This window comes from Blennius ocellaris (assembly GCF_963422515.1).
Source record: "Blennius ocellaris genome assembly, chromosome: 2".
NCBI classification, from domain to species: Eukaryota; Metazoa; Chordata; class Actinopteri; order Blenniiformes; family Blenniidae; genus Blennius; species Blennius ocellaris.
The window spans coordinates 8,860,058-8,876,661 of record NC_137651.1 but is presented as its reverse complement, the minus strand read 5'-3'; the positions used below and the strand labels follow the sequence as shown (position 1 = coordinate 8,876,661).

The 16,604-nt window shown below is 40.4% G+C and overlaps 1 protein-coding gene across 1 annotated transcript; it reads left to right on the top strand.

Annotated features, from left to right (window-relative positions):
* Window positions 1–1,403: 1,403 nt before the first annotated feature.
* Window positions 1,404–3,196, top strand: rnf26 (ring finger protein 26; the record flags this gene model as incomplete). Its single annotated transcript, XM_080508910.1, has 1 exon — window positions 1,404–3,196. The coding sequence occupies exon 1, from the start codon at window positions 1,826–1,828 to the stop codon at window positions 3,194–3,196; it is 1,371 nt and encodes a 456-aa protein (XP_080365036.1). The 5' UTR covers window positions 1,404–1,825.
* Between the last annotated feature and the right edge of the window lie 13,408 nt (window positions 3,197–16,604).

The following is a 16,604-nucleotide window of genomic DNA, read 5'->3' as shown; positions in this document are numbered from 1 at the left end:
TGCAGGCTTATTCACAAATTGATCAAAACTACTACCCAAATAGAATAGAATAGAATTGAATAGAATAGAATAGAATAGAATAGAATAGAATAATAAATACAAATACATAGAAAAGAAAGTTGAATATCAAATACGTATAAATTAAATGAGTAATTTCAGAAATGAATGATGTATGTATAAGGCTTAACGGTGACTGATATAATCACAGAAAGAACAAAGCAAATACTATTTACAGGAAGGAGTAATAGAGTCCTATGACGACAGAAATGAAGGATTTCCTGTGGCACACTGTACTGCACTTTGGTGAAATGAGTCTGTTTCTGAAGGTGAGACCCCTGAGACCATCTGTACACAGTCCATCTCCACCCCCACCATGTCACTGGCCATTGTATTGAGTTTGTTGAGTCTATTATCTATCAGCCACCCTCAGCCTGCTGCCCCAAAAACACAAATAACAACATGACCTTTGTCTCGCTTTGAATAATATCATAACCGAAATTAAAGTTAATACAATTACGTGGAGGCAATTATAAGCACACATTGTTAAACTTACATTATTAATTTATGCTACCACAAAATGCATACATACATATGCTCAAAAAATACTACAATATAGAAGAACATTTAATGTTTCTGAGACAAACAGCAGAATTTAAAACACTTGAATACAATCAATAAAAAGCTTCTTCACTCAAATTAATTTAATTAAACGTAGAAACTGTGAGAAAAAGTATGTCACTAGTTCATTTGTTATTCTGGGTTTATATAGTAAAATATCATTAACCACGCTCATCTCAAGCCAAGTGTGGTTATATAATATCTTTATAAATCCACATTTGGCTTGCGATTGTTCTATTGTATATCAAATATTTTAGCAATGTCACCATTATAGTTTCATCATAACCATTACAAATCTTACTACAGAGGCAGTAACATCATACATGTATGTATGTTAAATGTAATGATAAGCAGTGACATAAAGCACATTTCAATAAAAGCATTATTAGTATTATTATTATTATTATTGTTGTTGTTGTTGTTGTTGTTGTTATTATTATTATTAGTGTTGTTGTTGTAGTAGTTGTTGTTATTGTTATTATTGTTATTATTATATACTAATCTGTTTTTTATGGACCTTGAGTCTGAAATAAATCTATCTATCTATCTATCTATCTATCTATCTATCTATCTATCTATCTATCTATCTATCTATCTATCTATCTATCTATTATTTATATTATTAATGTTGCTGTTGTCGTTTATCTTCGTATAATAGCACACAGAAGTGAACATCTTGTGTTTTCGTCTGATGTAATTTAAAGTCCGTTGCTGCGCATGCTCAGTATAGAGAAGTGAAGTCAGCTGACCAAAACAAAAATGGCGTCCACGATAACAACTGCAACCATATCGACGTGTTTTGTGCGCTTTTCGTCTTGTTTTTCTTTTTTTCGGTCGTATTTTTGCAGATTAGATGCTTTGTGAAGTTACGCTTCACCTGACCAAGTGTTTCCGGGATGTTCTTTGACCGGTATACGAAAGCGAGGCGCTAAAAACAAGCGGAAGCGTGGATTTCTGGTTTGAAAACAAACATCCGCTCGAGAGATGCGTGTGTTCGTGATTTCACTCCGTCGCTTCAGTGGCACTAACATGAAGAAAAGGTGAAAAAAGAGACTGGATGAGCTGGTGTTTTTTGTTTTTTTCACGAGATCAAAAGGTAGTGGTCCTAGATAAGATGTAACGTTTGAACGGGTCGACAAACGAGTCATGGACTTTAACCAGGGCGCTACCTGAGAGCTGCACACCGAGAGGTTGATGATACACGAGAATGGGTTTGGTCAACTTTGTGATCTCCACAGTAGGACGATGCTTGGACACGGCGTGTCTGCTGCTGGATCTGAACTTTGTGGTCGTGCACACTGTGGTGCAGACCATACTGGCGGTCGTAGCTTTCATAAACAGCCTGCCTGCGCTCCTCCTCACTTTGCTGCTGGAGCTGGGGAACTTCATGGTGTTCTGCCTGGTGTCCCTGATTGAGGCTACGTCGAACCTCGCCCACGGGTCGGTGTGCTTGCTGGGGAGCTTGTTGCTCGCTTTGGAGGGGCTGCTGGAGAGCCTGAAGATGGTGGGTTACCTGTCGCTGCACTACCTCCTGCGGGGGAAGGATCACCTGTGTCGAGGTTTGCTGTCTGTGCTGGAGGGCTGTGGCATTGCCGTCAGCCTGGTGGTCTACTTCACCAACACGGTGGTGAACTACGCTCTCATTGCAATGCAGAACGTGTACCTGGCTGTGGTCAGTGTGTTGCAGGCAGTGACCGCCCCGCTGCAAAAGTTGGTGGAGCTCGTGTTGACCTCGCTCACCTTCCTGCACAGCACCCTGGTCGGCACGTCGGCTCTGCTTTGGTCGCCCTGCAAGATGTTTTTGGATTTCCTGGATTCACTGGTGCACATGTTCATCAGCATCTTCATCCTGAACATCTACGGCCTCGTGCTCACTGTCACCATCACTCTGACGACCACCGCCTACCTGAACCCGGGGCTGACCCGGTATGCAGCCGTGCAGATTGTGAACTACCTGACCTCCTTCCCCGCACTGCGCAGACTCTACATGAAGCTCCTCCGCGTCACATCGGCTTTGTGGAGAACCCCACTGTTTGTACAGAACAGCATGCAGCACGTGCAGGTGATACTCTATCGCCTGCACCTGCTGGAGAGAGGGCTTTGGCGAACGCTGTCTCGACTCGGCAGCCAGCTGAGCCTGGCGCTGCGGGCACAGCTGAACCGGCACAACGGAAACAGAGGGCGAGGCGACGGTGACCCAGCGGAGGGGAGGAGAGACACACCGGAGGCGAGGAGAGACCCACCAGATGGCCGAGCTGGAGAGGGAGCCCACCGGGAGCTCCATGATAGCGTTTCCCCCTCATCTAGTGCAGACCGACCACCGAAGGAGCAGCTGTCCTCGGGCGATAAAAGCAAATCGGCATCAGAGGAGAATCTGCTGACTCTTTTGAAGGAGCAGGAGGAGAGGAAAAAGTGCGTGATATGTCAGGACAGCACCAAGACCGTGGTGCTGCTGCCATGCCGACACCTGTGTCTGTGTCGAGAGTGTACGAACATCCTCCTGCGCCAGCCTATGTACCAACAGAACTGCCCGCTCTGCCGCCGCATGATCCTCAACACCATGGATGTGTATCTATGAGAGGCCAGGAGGAGTGACTCTACATGCGTCTGATAGTCAGAATCTCAGCCATGCAGATCAATCACCACTGAAATGAAGCACGAATGACTTCACGTATTATGTTTTATTATGTTTAAAGGACAGTTGTGGTGATATTTGATGTTTTCAGTATAATACCAGAATGAGACCAAAAATAGTTTCGATCCTAAAATAACTGTAATCTGAAGTGTGCAACAAAAGTTTGGGGAAAAAAACAAGTAGTGGGAAAACCTTAGTTATTAATAATAATGATAATTCCAGCTCTGGCTTCATTGAGATTTATTGAACTAGATATAGAAAATAAAATAGAGAGAGCTATAAAACTAGCTGAAATAGGTGGTCTGTACTTCTTTAAGAAACACAATCTGTGTTCATACTATACACAAACTTCTTACTGTTTACATTCATTTTCAACACTACTTTTGTAGCTAACATGTAAAAAACTAAAATACATTAGCTCTCTCAGTAGTTTTCCAATCATATATGAAAATATTTAGTTGAGCAGCCTGATGGATTTAAAAATGGGTACTAAACCATTTCACCACCAGACACATGTACTGTTGTTTTACATGAGTTTGCCACTCTTTCCCATGAGTAAGGTGGTAAACTTAGATGACTGTTATTGTTTTTTTCCCTGCATATTGATTTTTGTTTTGTCCAGTTTATTCTTCATTATATTAAATCCCCGTGCAGAATTAGTGTGGTGTCGGGGAAAGACTCTGGTCTGCTTCAGATACAACATGTCTGTGTTTATTCCAGTGTTGCCACGTTGATGCCGAAATGTTTACTGCCGCTGATGTCTTAAATGAGTGTGTTTCTAGCGGGCCAAACTGTGAAAGAGTAAAGGAGGACACATTGTGCTTTACCACATGAGACTATAGATTATTCTTCACATGCTGTATGTATGAATGCTGTACATTAATGTTTAATCCTACTCCTGTGAACAAAGACCGCTTTAATTTCTGCTGCAATTCAGCTTTTCTGAGGGTGTTGTGTATAGAAAACAAAGGTTTTTTTCAGAGTGTATTTGTAGAACGAAATGTGGGATTTTCCAGTCAGGCGCCATTCCACTTATTTTGCTCTATTGATCAGGCTTTTTCCGGTCTTCCACCAGAGGTGTGTTACAGTCACTACTGATAAATAATCTATAAATGGTTTTCGCTTTCTTTTGACATTGTAATAGAAACAGATCTCTGTCGTATAAAAGGACCATAAACTAATAATAAGGTTCTATAATGTAGATTGCATTTGTTTGTCTCTTTGCTTTATAAGCTGGGGTGTTGGTGTTGATCGCTGTTTAAAGGTCACAGGACGCCACTCATTGAATTATTATTGATGAGTCCGATATGTGAAAAGACGGCTGTGCCACCCGTCACCTGGGTCCACCTGGTTTTCCAAAAACTTTTTTTTCTTTATCATTTTATGCATAATATGTGTGTCTGCAGTTATGCAATACTAATGTTCTTCTGTTCCCTGCAGAGGCATTATTCATGAAAGTGGCCTGAAGTGTTTGATTTAAGTGGTTTCTAGAGAATGTAGTTTTTGTACACTGCTCCTCTCAGGTATCTCCTCCCAAAAGAAGAAACTGATGGCATTGCTTAATAAAGATGGTCGTGGACTCAAAAGGACTCATCGTGACCTGTACCTCCCTGCAGGATGTTTGACTCTTGTAATCTGAGGGCATGAATGTAATTTTTCTTTTTTTTTTAATGCAATTGTGTTTGAAATAAAACTACAATCGGACTGTTTTCTGCAATCAACGTTTTCAGCCCCGCACTCACTTATGTCAGTTGCGTGCGTGCATTGCTCTGCAATCCAGTCTCAGCAAATAAATAAAAAGTTTTAAGAGCCCGTGGTGACACAACATCTTTGAAAGACCTAAAAGTAGTGAGAACTGTAAGCTGCATGAGCTTTCACAGAAAAAAAAACTGTGATGACCTCTGGCTGTGTTTGTAATTCATTATACAATACCTGAATCAGGGAATTAGATCCTATCTGACAAAATAAATCCACCCGACATCAACTCAACGTCCAAATAAACATCATGTTCATCAGTAGACAAAGCAGAGATTGCACATTAATTTAGATGGTGTGTGTGACTTTCAATTGCAAATCTAAATTTAGGAAAACAGTGAGAGTAAAGAGGAAGCTCACCTTACATATCCTGCAGAGTTCTGAGCCCAGGAGCTTCAAATAAACCAACCAAGCTATAGAATGTATATAAGGTGTTTCTTGCAAAATCATAAATAACTGACCAGTGAGGCCAAAATTGTAACTTGACTCATTAAAACAAGCCACAGAGGCAGCTTTTCACTTCTTTTTATTCAGACATTAGTTTCACATCTCAAAAAGAGATCACACAGCTGTGATGAATAAAAAAGTGTGAGATAGTGTGACGAATACAGCAAAACAGTGTAAACACAAACAAAACAGGAAGCTGACCTGCAAACACAGTGGCTGAGATTCCAGCTTAAGGTACATGTTTCAATCAACATTCCTCAGGAGCAGTTTCTTTGTGAGTCCACGAATGAGATTTTTATTGGAATGCCCCCGCCCCCCACCCCCACCCATCTCCCCGGGGGATTTTCTTCCTTCGGTACAGTGTCTGACAGTGGTGCCATCAAGTGCAGCCCGGAGACAATATAATAAAAGCAGGGAGGGCCTTGAATTAGTGTTTTGCTCCCATTACCATATCTTGACATGTCACAGTAGAAGAAGCGCAGGTGTGATTAATAAAATGACTGGTGACTGAATCCATTTAGCTCCCGGGGTGCAGGAGCTGTTCACCGAGGCTCTTCTTCACTCTGTCACGACGACGTTCATCTCATCGCAGCAGGAGGGGTCGCATGGGTGTTTAGAAAAAACGGCTCATTAGATAACAGACTGGAGCAAAACACTGAAATGACACTCTGTAGTATGATCCCACACAATTCACATGATAGTGTATATCTCTGTTCCCTGATCTGGGAATATATATTATTTAATATATATATTTATATCTAGATTTCTTTAACTTGTGACGTTATCTGAATACAGAAACGCCCATGTCCAGAGATCGCTCAGTTTCCACCTTCAGATAGAAGTTTTGCTCTGAGAGTGAAGGGTTCGAGGAGGAGTGGGCCCCCATTAGTGGTCAGCTGGGACCTCTTCCGTAAACGATGGACTATTCATCAGAGCCTTGTGGTTTACAGCTTCAGAGGCTCCATCCTCATTCCCAATGTTCAGGCTAAAAATATCCCCTGATTCATAATAGACATCTGCTCAGATACAAAAGAATGCACTCAGAGATATCAATAGAAACACATTCAATCTTAATGTTGTTGTTTTGGGGTTTTTTTTAAGTAGCAGTGATATTTGTTTTATTATTATCTCAATGATGTTTGCCTCTTCCAGTTGAAGTTGTGTCTGACATGCCAGGAGTCAAAAACAACCAGAAACTCGTCTTTCTGTCAGAGATCAGAAACAAGCTGCTTATTGGTGCAGCCCCATCTGCTGTTTATGTGTTGGTTACCAAATCCATCTGGTGTTAAAAGAGGAGAGGAAGTCTGATGTCAGAAGAGGAGCAGGATAGAATAAACCAAGGAGAGAAGGTTTTTTTTTTTGTGTGTTTGTGGGTTTTTCTTTTTAAACTCAGGGGATCTGACCTCTTCGTATTGACCTTGTTTATCCTGACGGGGAGCAGTGTGGGAAAACGTTAACCTCCAGTGTCCTCAGGCTCTCGTATCTTTTTCTATTCACGAGTAGCATCTTCATCTCTTACTCTGACCTTTTCAATCCTCTGGCGTACGCTTAGAATTTATACCTTTAACCAGAAGAGACCACAGTGTTTCTGGTGTGAACGATGGTGAACAGACACCAGAAACAGTGTGGAGTCAAACATGACCTCTTATTGACCTCTTATTATTTTTCAAGAGCTGAATATTTCTGCCGAGATGGACAAACGGCATTGGGAGTCACACTGGTCAATCTGGGCAGTGAAGCACAAAGCATCACGATACATCGAAAGGATCAGACCTGTATCCTTTTTATTCTATTCTCTGGGTGTTTTCTACTCTAATACATCAATAATCAGGATTCTTCTGTGTGCTTTCTGTGTATTTCTATCATTGCACTTTGGAGATCCATGTATCTATATATGCTTATATCATTTTTCAGGCAGGTAATGTAAATCAAACTTCAGTTCATCTCAGTTAATACAAATTTGTTTGTTTGTTAGTTCATGGGACAATAATCCAAAGCTTAGGAAGCTTCAAAAAAGTAGACAATACATTACAGCTGAGTGACTAAAAAAAAACAACCATACATTTAAGTTGAATATTTATGAACACACACATCCAATCTGTCGACTCCTGTCTTAGCTTTTATTCTGTTCCCTTTTTGTCAGAAATTCACAAAACGCCAACAAACTTGAATCATTTCCATGAACACCAGAGACTTTGTTCGTTTGACAATAATGTGGAGCGATAAACAAAAGCCTGGCAGCTCATTAACATTGGGCCTCTGTCCAACATCGATTAAATGAAAGAGATTTGTTTTCATTAATCTTGATAATCCTGATAGCAGTGAACTACTGATGGCGACGCTTCATGTGTGGAGGGATTAAAGCTGCTGACTTCTGAAGGAGGAAGCTGGACGATAGCCATCAGGTCGGAGGTCCTCCGCCATACTTAAACTTTCACCTTCAGACTGAAAAAGACGTGAAGCAGTTTGATGTGCCATTGTTTCAACACAAAAAAGGATACTTGGGGTGAGAAGAGTACTGGAAAACAAGTCGGACAGATGCACTGTTGTTGATTTGAAGACTAAAGGACATAAAATGATCCTGCAGCTCTGTGAGTGCCCAGAAAAAGGAAAACAAATCAAGAATCCCACATTGTCTTCTTCGTTTCTCCTGCTTGTAACCAGGAAAGAAATTATTGATAAATGTATGATATTGACCTCTTAATCATATTTGTCTCATAACCCCCTATGTTAGCTCAAATTAAACATCTAAAAGATTCTTCTTCTTTTTGTCTCGTTTGTCTGAAGCAAGCAGCCCTCGAGGCAACAGATCTCATAATGCATAGATTTCACTATGCATTATGAGATCTGTATGACTTTTGTTTTTATTCAACATTAAGCGAGACAACAGTAAAATCCCTGTGAGGTGATTTTCTGTGTGGAACTTGCATGTTCTCCCTGTGCATGCCTGTTCCCCCCCCCCCTTTGGTCACTGAAGTTTCTGCCCTGGTTTAAGTGTTGTCTCTCAAGTTTTTTTTTTTTAGGTTTTTTTGTGAGATTCTAAGCCAGTCTATTATTTCAGGCTCCTTGGCTTCCTCTTCTCGTGTCTGATCGCTGTCCCCTGTGCCGGAGTGTGTGATTGACGTCACCTGGTTGCTTTGGTACTATATGACCTTTTATTTTGTATTCTGCTCGTCGGTTGATCTCTTTCTGTGTTCTCTGTGTGACTGCGCTCCTTAATAATTTAGTATTTCTTGTGGCAATGTTCCCTTCAACTCTGGGATTTCGGTTGTTGGACTTTATGGATTTTGGGTTTCCTCTCTTGTAATAAAGTGAGCTTCTCGATCAACAACAGCGGTGTGCAGCATCTTGAGTCCACCTTCCCCAAGCCAAACTAACAGTTTCCTCACACGGTCTAAAAACACGCATTTGAGGCTGATTGGTGACTCTCGAGGTGTGAATGTGACAGTGTGGGTGAACGCTGCCTCCACAGTTCAGATCAGCTCCAAGGCTGCACAACTCCATAGAGAATAAAGCAGGTTGCGACACTGTCGATCTTTACTAATAAATCGCTTGGTTTAGAAATTGAATTTTCAACCAATTAGTGAGGCATTGAGTCACCGCTACATTATTGGTATCAGGAGGTCCAATAACAAACGTTAGATGTGACACTGCTGCGGCCCAACTTTATAAATCGTTCACTGTGGCTCTGGCGGTTACTCCGCTGCACTAATGCCATAATGTGGTACAAGTGTGGCTGATTGAAATCCACATGCAGAGCGAGTCACAACTAAAAACAAAAATCACAAAGAAATCCAAAGTGGTCAGAACAAACCTGTTGCCAAATATTTGCAGTGCGTACCCATGGAGTGAATTCAGTCTTGACCACAACTGACACTTTCTATCAAAAGGCTGCTTTTCTTTTCCCTTTTGTGATTTTAGTTTTTTGTTCTTCAAGTATTACTGTCTGTTATCTTTTTCTCTGCTTTGAATGTTCTGGATCTGGTATTATCTTCTGTGTAAATTTCTGTATTGTGCTAAAAAGACTAAACAAAAATGTTTGATATTTGTTATACTTATTATATGGCAAAATATCCATTGTCTGTTTAAATAGCTTTTCGTTTCCTTTCTTGTGTTTCTCCAGTTTCCTTCGATACCAAACAGAATGAAGACTCCTCCATTGATTTCTTTTTCTACTCAGAGTGGTTTAGCAGAAAGAGGTCAGAATGCAGTAATCTTCCAATAGCAAGCAGATTTATTCCTCATGACCGAAGAAACGACCATGGAGGGCAGCAATAAGTTCCTCTTGGAGATTTAATGCACTGACTGAGGGCAATGACGTTTTTTTTTACAAAACCAAACCAAATAAAACGAATACATATCCATAAAAACATCTTCCTCCTTTAACCTCTTTATCAGAAAAGTGAATATATTGGGTAACCTCTGTTACTCTCCTTGTTAATGCCTCAGATTGATGCTGCAACTGAAAATATGGAAAACTGAGATGCTGTGCTTCACGTGCACTGTACATAACCAGCAACCAATGCATTCATTCAGTAAGTATCTTAGTTAGAGGACAGTAGTTCTCAGTGATGTACAGGAATGACAGATCTCCGATGGAAAGCTGACTGACTAAGAATATATGTCACAAGAATATAAACCTAAATTATAAAGTCTTGAAGTATTTTCCACATGAAATCTGAGGAGGATTATTGCTAATGGGGAATGATCTCACTGTTTGCCGTGTAAAGGCTGAGGAGGACACATCCAAACTTTTGTTCGAGTTCAAACAGTAGAACTTTCACTGTAAAAAGAACCAGAATAATTCATTCATATTCCTTTGTGAATGAAGTTTGCATGGTTTTCTTCCACTTTCTGAATAAAGTTTCTACCTGCTGGCGTTTATCTTAATTCAGTATTCACCAGTTTGTTTGCAGGGGAGGCGTTTTAATGATGCACTGTGTATTCATGCATTTATAATGAAGAGAGGAGAGTGCAGAGTGGATCACTGAAGTCCTCTTATTGATCAGTCTGGTGGTACTGATCCTCCTACAACAACGTAGTTTTATATCATGAAAGTAATATTGCTAATTTAGGGCCGAACTGCTTGATTTTGGCCATTAAAATATGTATTTATACAATAGTTCATTCATATGCTTTCAACTTTTTTCACTCCATGTTGATAATATGTTAAAATGAAGTTTTCAGCATGACTTGTTGAAAGGAAAAATGACATATCATGACTTATTTGTGATTGGATGGAAAGTACCAGCTGGAACAGTTTGTTTGCTAATAAAATACTAAATCATCCCTGTGGATCTCCAGTTTAACAACCCCCCCACCACCACCACCACCACCACCACCACCACCACCACCACCACCAACACACACACACACACACACACACACACACACACACACACACACACACACACACACACACACACACACACACACACACACACACACACACACACACACTGTTCACCAGTGTCAGTGCAACACTGAAGGCTGAAGTGAATCTGCTCAGAGGCTTTTCTCTGGATTATCAAATGGACTGTGGTACAACACTGACCCCTGCTGGCTCAAAAACTAAACTTCATTCTGGACATAAAATCGACACTGTTGAATCAAATATAATGTGTGTAGATGATGCATTCATTTCAACTGCTTTGCTTTAATTATTTAATTTTTCAGTATCCTTTGTGAATGTTGGCTGTACCTTCAGCTGAAGACACAAGTTATGTAGTTTGTCTTTGGATTTCACCATCATCCATAGAGCAATACAAGTTGACTGATGCAGATCAGGAACATGAGCTTATCAAAGTCTTGCAACATTCTGTTTTGTGTTTTGTTTTTATCAGGAGATGGACCGTATTTACACGGAACTCAGTTCAATATATAGGTCAGCCTTCTACAGGAGTCCTACAGCTTCTCATGGAGCCCCCTCAGGGAAATCAGTGAGCCACTGGCTGAGAGGGTGGAAATACAAATGAGAAGGTGGAACAAAGAGTCCAGAACTAGAATTGAATGGAGAGTACAGCATTTAATGAGACTGGAGACAAATGGCACTTAACTGAGGTAAACAGACAGAATGAGTGCTTGTATGCAGAGAGAGAGAGAGAGAGAGAGAGAGAGAGAGAGAGAGAGAGAGAGAGAGAATAGAGCAAAGGCACAAGAAACAAGAAACAAGAGAGGAGGAGCAAGGAAGTACACATGCAAACATGTACCCTTAAAGCAGGTATGCACCTGAACAAAAGCATCAATACATAAAATATTTAGAGCGAAACCATGACGGTAAAACCACAATTAAAACGTGACATGACACGACAGCACGTGGGACACAAACACAGGCTTAAACGGTGAATATAAAGCCAGAAACTTAAGGAACCATGAGGTTGAAACACATGAAAAACTTGTGAGACGTGAACATAAAACTCAGGCCATCACAGCAATAAAAACTTGCAAATATTTGAAGAGTGGTTAAAAAAAAGAAGGAATAAAAAGCTGTGGCTTTGCACCTTAATTTGCAAATCATACTTGTTCGAGGCACTTAGACTTCTGTCTGTTATCAAGAGTGTGTGTGCGTGTGTGTGTGTGTGTGTGTGTGTGTGTGTGTGTGTACTGTCATGGACTGTTGACCTGGATTAGCTCCAAACACCCTGTGACTCTGAGCACGACAAAGCGATGAAAGATGTTCAAATGAATATAAATATCATATGATGGCATGGGCTGATAGCTAGAGTGCAGCTTTATCACACATACTGCAGAAAAACACACGAGCCAATCAATTCACAAGACGCCACAAATGAACTGAGGACATGAAGACTTGTGAGGAGAATCCAAAGGACTTTTTTCTTGTTTTGTACTTAAGAAAATAATTTACATCATGAATATCCTGATGGAGTCTAACTCAAAGTCAAAGGGAAGGACAGCTTTTGCAATCATCACATTCATATTCTTTTATAACCTTTAGACATTTTGTTTGCTTTCCTCTCTTCCTATGAATAATTTATGTCGCAATTGTGACAAATGGTTTTCAAGTGTAGCCTAAGACTAGATTAAAAAGAAATGAGTCTGGAGCAGAGCTGTTTGTCTCTCCGTCTTCATCTGGAAAATGTTTCCTGTTTATAAATCCTGTCTGAGACGGGTCGCTTTTGTTTGTGTATTTGTGACATATGAAAGAACTGCGGGGTTGTCCGTTGTATTATTTACACAAACTTGGAAAGTTTTAGGTTGTTGGATTACATTGAATTACTGCTGTGATTTATTTCATGATCTGTTGTTTGTATTCCTAAATAAGGACATTAAATCCCACCGACATGGGATTGAGTTATCCTTTTAGCAGTATTTGACCCTGAAAGTGACGCCTTCAAAGGAATAACATTTGTGGGACTGGGTGTGTTTGCCTCCCTGTAGGGAGTCACAGCAGAATGAAGATCACTGGCTTTTTCTCATATAATGTTTGTATTTTGAGAAGCATCTTTTACTGGTATGGTGGATGAGTTCACGTCTCACAGCAAGCAACCCCCAGTCCGACTCTAGACTTTTCTCTGTGGAGTTTGCACATCCTTTCTGTGTGTGATGGTTTTCTCTGGCCACTGAGGTTTCAATGAGAAGGAAGGAATCAAATGAAAGTGACTGTAAATAACGCTTCAACTGCTTTACTTGTGTATTTATATCTTTTATTATATAAAAGTTGTGCTTTTGGGTAATCAGGCTTGCAAAATGAAAGACGGTTACTGTGCATGAGCTTTATATTGTTCAGAACAGATTATGTTGACAGGTTTGAAACACCATTACCTAATAAGCTGAGAATTTCAAGACCGAAGCACCAAAGCTCATCAAAACCATGTAAAAAAAACAACTGTGTTTTATATTTAAAGATGTATTCACATTGAGCTGAACTGAAGTCCTCTCATTCTCAGCCCTCATCAGCAGCCCGAAAGCTTTTAACTTGACAGAATGCGTGCAATGAGCCCATACCTGTATTGGAGTTTGTCCTCCTTAACCAAAAATAATGAGCATGGTCAATTCCAAAATTAGGATTTTTTTTCTGTTGTTTTGTATTCCCCAAGTATTTTTCCTCCATATGTGACAAAAAAAAAAAAAACAGTTTGTGAAGTTTGAATCAAAGCAGAACTGGCAGCTGGCCGGATGACAGGATGACTGGAGGGGAAACTTTGAGGAGAAAGGTCAAACTAGACAAACCCTTTTTCGGTAAACACCCTCAAATCTTTTGTGCAAGGTCATGAAATTCATCAAATGTTTTTACCTCGACTTAATTATTTTAAATATTAAGGTTTGAGAAAATGTGGTAGCAAGATATTTACCGGCTTGTCGCAGCGATCTTGTTCTTCTGAGGAAACTTGATTTCAGTGTTTCTAACGTTTCCTGCCTCGCCTGTCGGCGTCTCACACCCTGTGTGCTTCTACACTTTAATCCAGATGTCAAAGTCTCACTTCATATTTCCCTCACTAGTCAGACCCTGTATTTCAGGGAGTGATGTCACCGTCTGCTCGGCCATGGACTCAGAGCATTTACAGAGTGATTTACAGGCCCTGAACTAATGGAAATAACTGATTGGTGCCAGGGGGGGATTGATTAACTCCTTCCACCTCTCATCCCACCCTGAAGGGAATAGTTATGGGGATATATTTAGAAGATAATTGTGTGTTGGAATCTCTTTGAGAGAGGGAGGGAAAATAACATTTCCTGATGTGGTTCACTTGACAGGCACAAGCAGCCTTTCATGAGCTCTGGTCTTGTCAGAGTTTACCCTCCTAAATAAACATCTCTGCCTCGAGAAAAACGTCCAGAGACAAAAGGGAACAACTCGTCCTGGTAAACCCAGCGGAACATCTTCTGCCCTTCATCACTGAGAGGAAAAAGAAGAGGAGCGTTTCACACCGGCCAGCGCCGAAGGGCAGCTTAAGAGTCTGTCGGGGAACTTGCAGCATTTGGCGAAGTCATTAGGAAGAAGTAAACAGAGTGAATGCGGTGGAAAATTAATATTTTCCAGCCTTTTTCAAACAGGTATTTACATTCATAGTTTCCAACTTTCAGGAAATGAAAACAGAAAATGAAACTGTAGGCCTTTACTGAGGCGTTGGTCTTAACCAGAGTATCTTTATACAGCAGTGTGTGAGGAAGCAGTCATTTATATTTTCATCTCCTGAGGTCGGAGGTGTGCCATCGACATTTTGTTTTCACTCTTGTCTCTTATAAACTTTAATATCTAACTACCGGTATGCTATATTTATCAAAATTATTGTTCATTTCAATTCATGCAGTTAAAAATAAAATAAAAAAAAAACACAGTCATTTTAAAATGGTCTGAAAGAAACCTAAAAAAAAAAAAGAAGTGCAAAATGAACAGCTTTTTTTAAGCTCTTAGATTTTCAGTCATTAATGAATATCAACATGTCTAAACATTAATAAACATGGATACATTTGCAAAATTCTGAACACATTTTTGTTTGTGTGCGTTTAAAAATAACTATGATGGAGAAAGTTGAAGCTGACCTGCAGCTTTTCAGCTAAATTTCTCCTTTCAAAAGGTAAATTAGAAGTGAAACGACAGAGATAATCAGAGACTCACTGCCCTCTGTTGACCAGCCGCCACTGGTGTGGATAATAATAAAACTGAGCCTTGTACGCTTGACAAGAATGTCCCAATCAGAAATACCACATCACTTCATCAGGGGAAAAAAAGTACATTTCAACCCACATTTCCACTGACCGAGAGAAGAAATTATGAATTTTGATCCATCAAAACTTTATTTTAGCTCCAAATCACAAAGGTGCTTCCATTATTAAAGTGTTCTCTGCTGATAGGATGCTGTCTGACGACCCCACATCGCCTGGCGAGCTCCTTTCTTAGTCGTCCTCTGGTTCCTCCCCGGCCTCCCATACACAGAGGAAGAAGGCCCTGACGGACCTGAGGGCCACATCTCTCCCCTGCTGCTCTTCAGCATCTTTGCTCGTCTGCCAGCCAGTCAAAGATGAAATGGAGGAGATCTGGAGAGGACAACAATGTCAGTTTGCTGCTTCTGAAAATACTTTTGTTTATGTCGAATCCGATTACTAATGTTTAACGAGCTGGTTTCATGTCTGCTTAGTGTTATTCACTGCAAGGATCAATGGTGCTCATGAAACTAATGTAATGATCCAGAGAAATTAAAACACCATGTGGTGCTCCAGCTTTTACTGAAGGAAATAAAACCCTGAGAGAAGAATGAATGTAGAAGTGAACTTAATCTACAGCTTCACCTACATCAAATCTAAATAATATTGACAAAAGCTTGTCTTTATAACTTTGACACATTCTGGTTTTGTGATTAAAAAAAATGTCCATCATGAAATACTTTTTGTTTTTTTTAATCAATTTGGTGTCATAATCAACAGTGGGATTTAAGTATCCAGTCATAAAATCCAGTTTCAAGCTCAGAATGTGTATTTGAGTGTCAGTAGACTTAGATTCTCCTCTAATGTTGTCTTGAAAGGCTTTAAGATGTCTTGTGACTACTGTTTAGTCTCTATTTTTGTAAAAAAAAAATAAAAAAAAATTAAAGTATAAGAAAGCTACCTCTCTACATGTCATTAGAAGTAGTACACTGGGAAGCAGTATTGACATGGAGGATGACCGAGGACAACGTCCAGCACCTGAAGAGCATAAAGCGCCTGCAGCTGCTGCTCAGTGTCTGAATCCAGGTGTTCCAGCAGGACCGGCCGTCTCCTCTGCAGGACGCTCGGGTCCAGAAAGTAGTTGCTGTCAAAAGCTGCGCAGCAACGCAGGAAGAAGAGTGAGAGCATGCCGAGCGGCTCCAAGTGTAGATATTTCAATCAGCGTCTCCTCCAGGTGGTGGCGAGCTTACCTATCACTGCTGACCGGCACACGGCGGTCAGCAGTCAACCTCCCCTGACCTTCTTCCAGGTTCGCCTGATAAACAGAGCCGCGAGAAAGAAGGCTACTGGTAAGACATCCTTTAAATCAAAGGGGCTTAAAGCATTTTATACGTATAGATGTAAATAAAAAAAAATGTATTATAATCATCATCATCATCATCATCATCTGCTGAGTGAATTACTGGCCTGATCAGCAACAAATCATAACAAATAATAAAATATCATCTCTGCACCCTTTTTTATGAGATATTTGACAGATTAA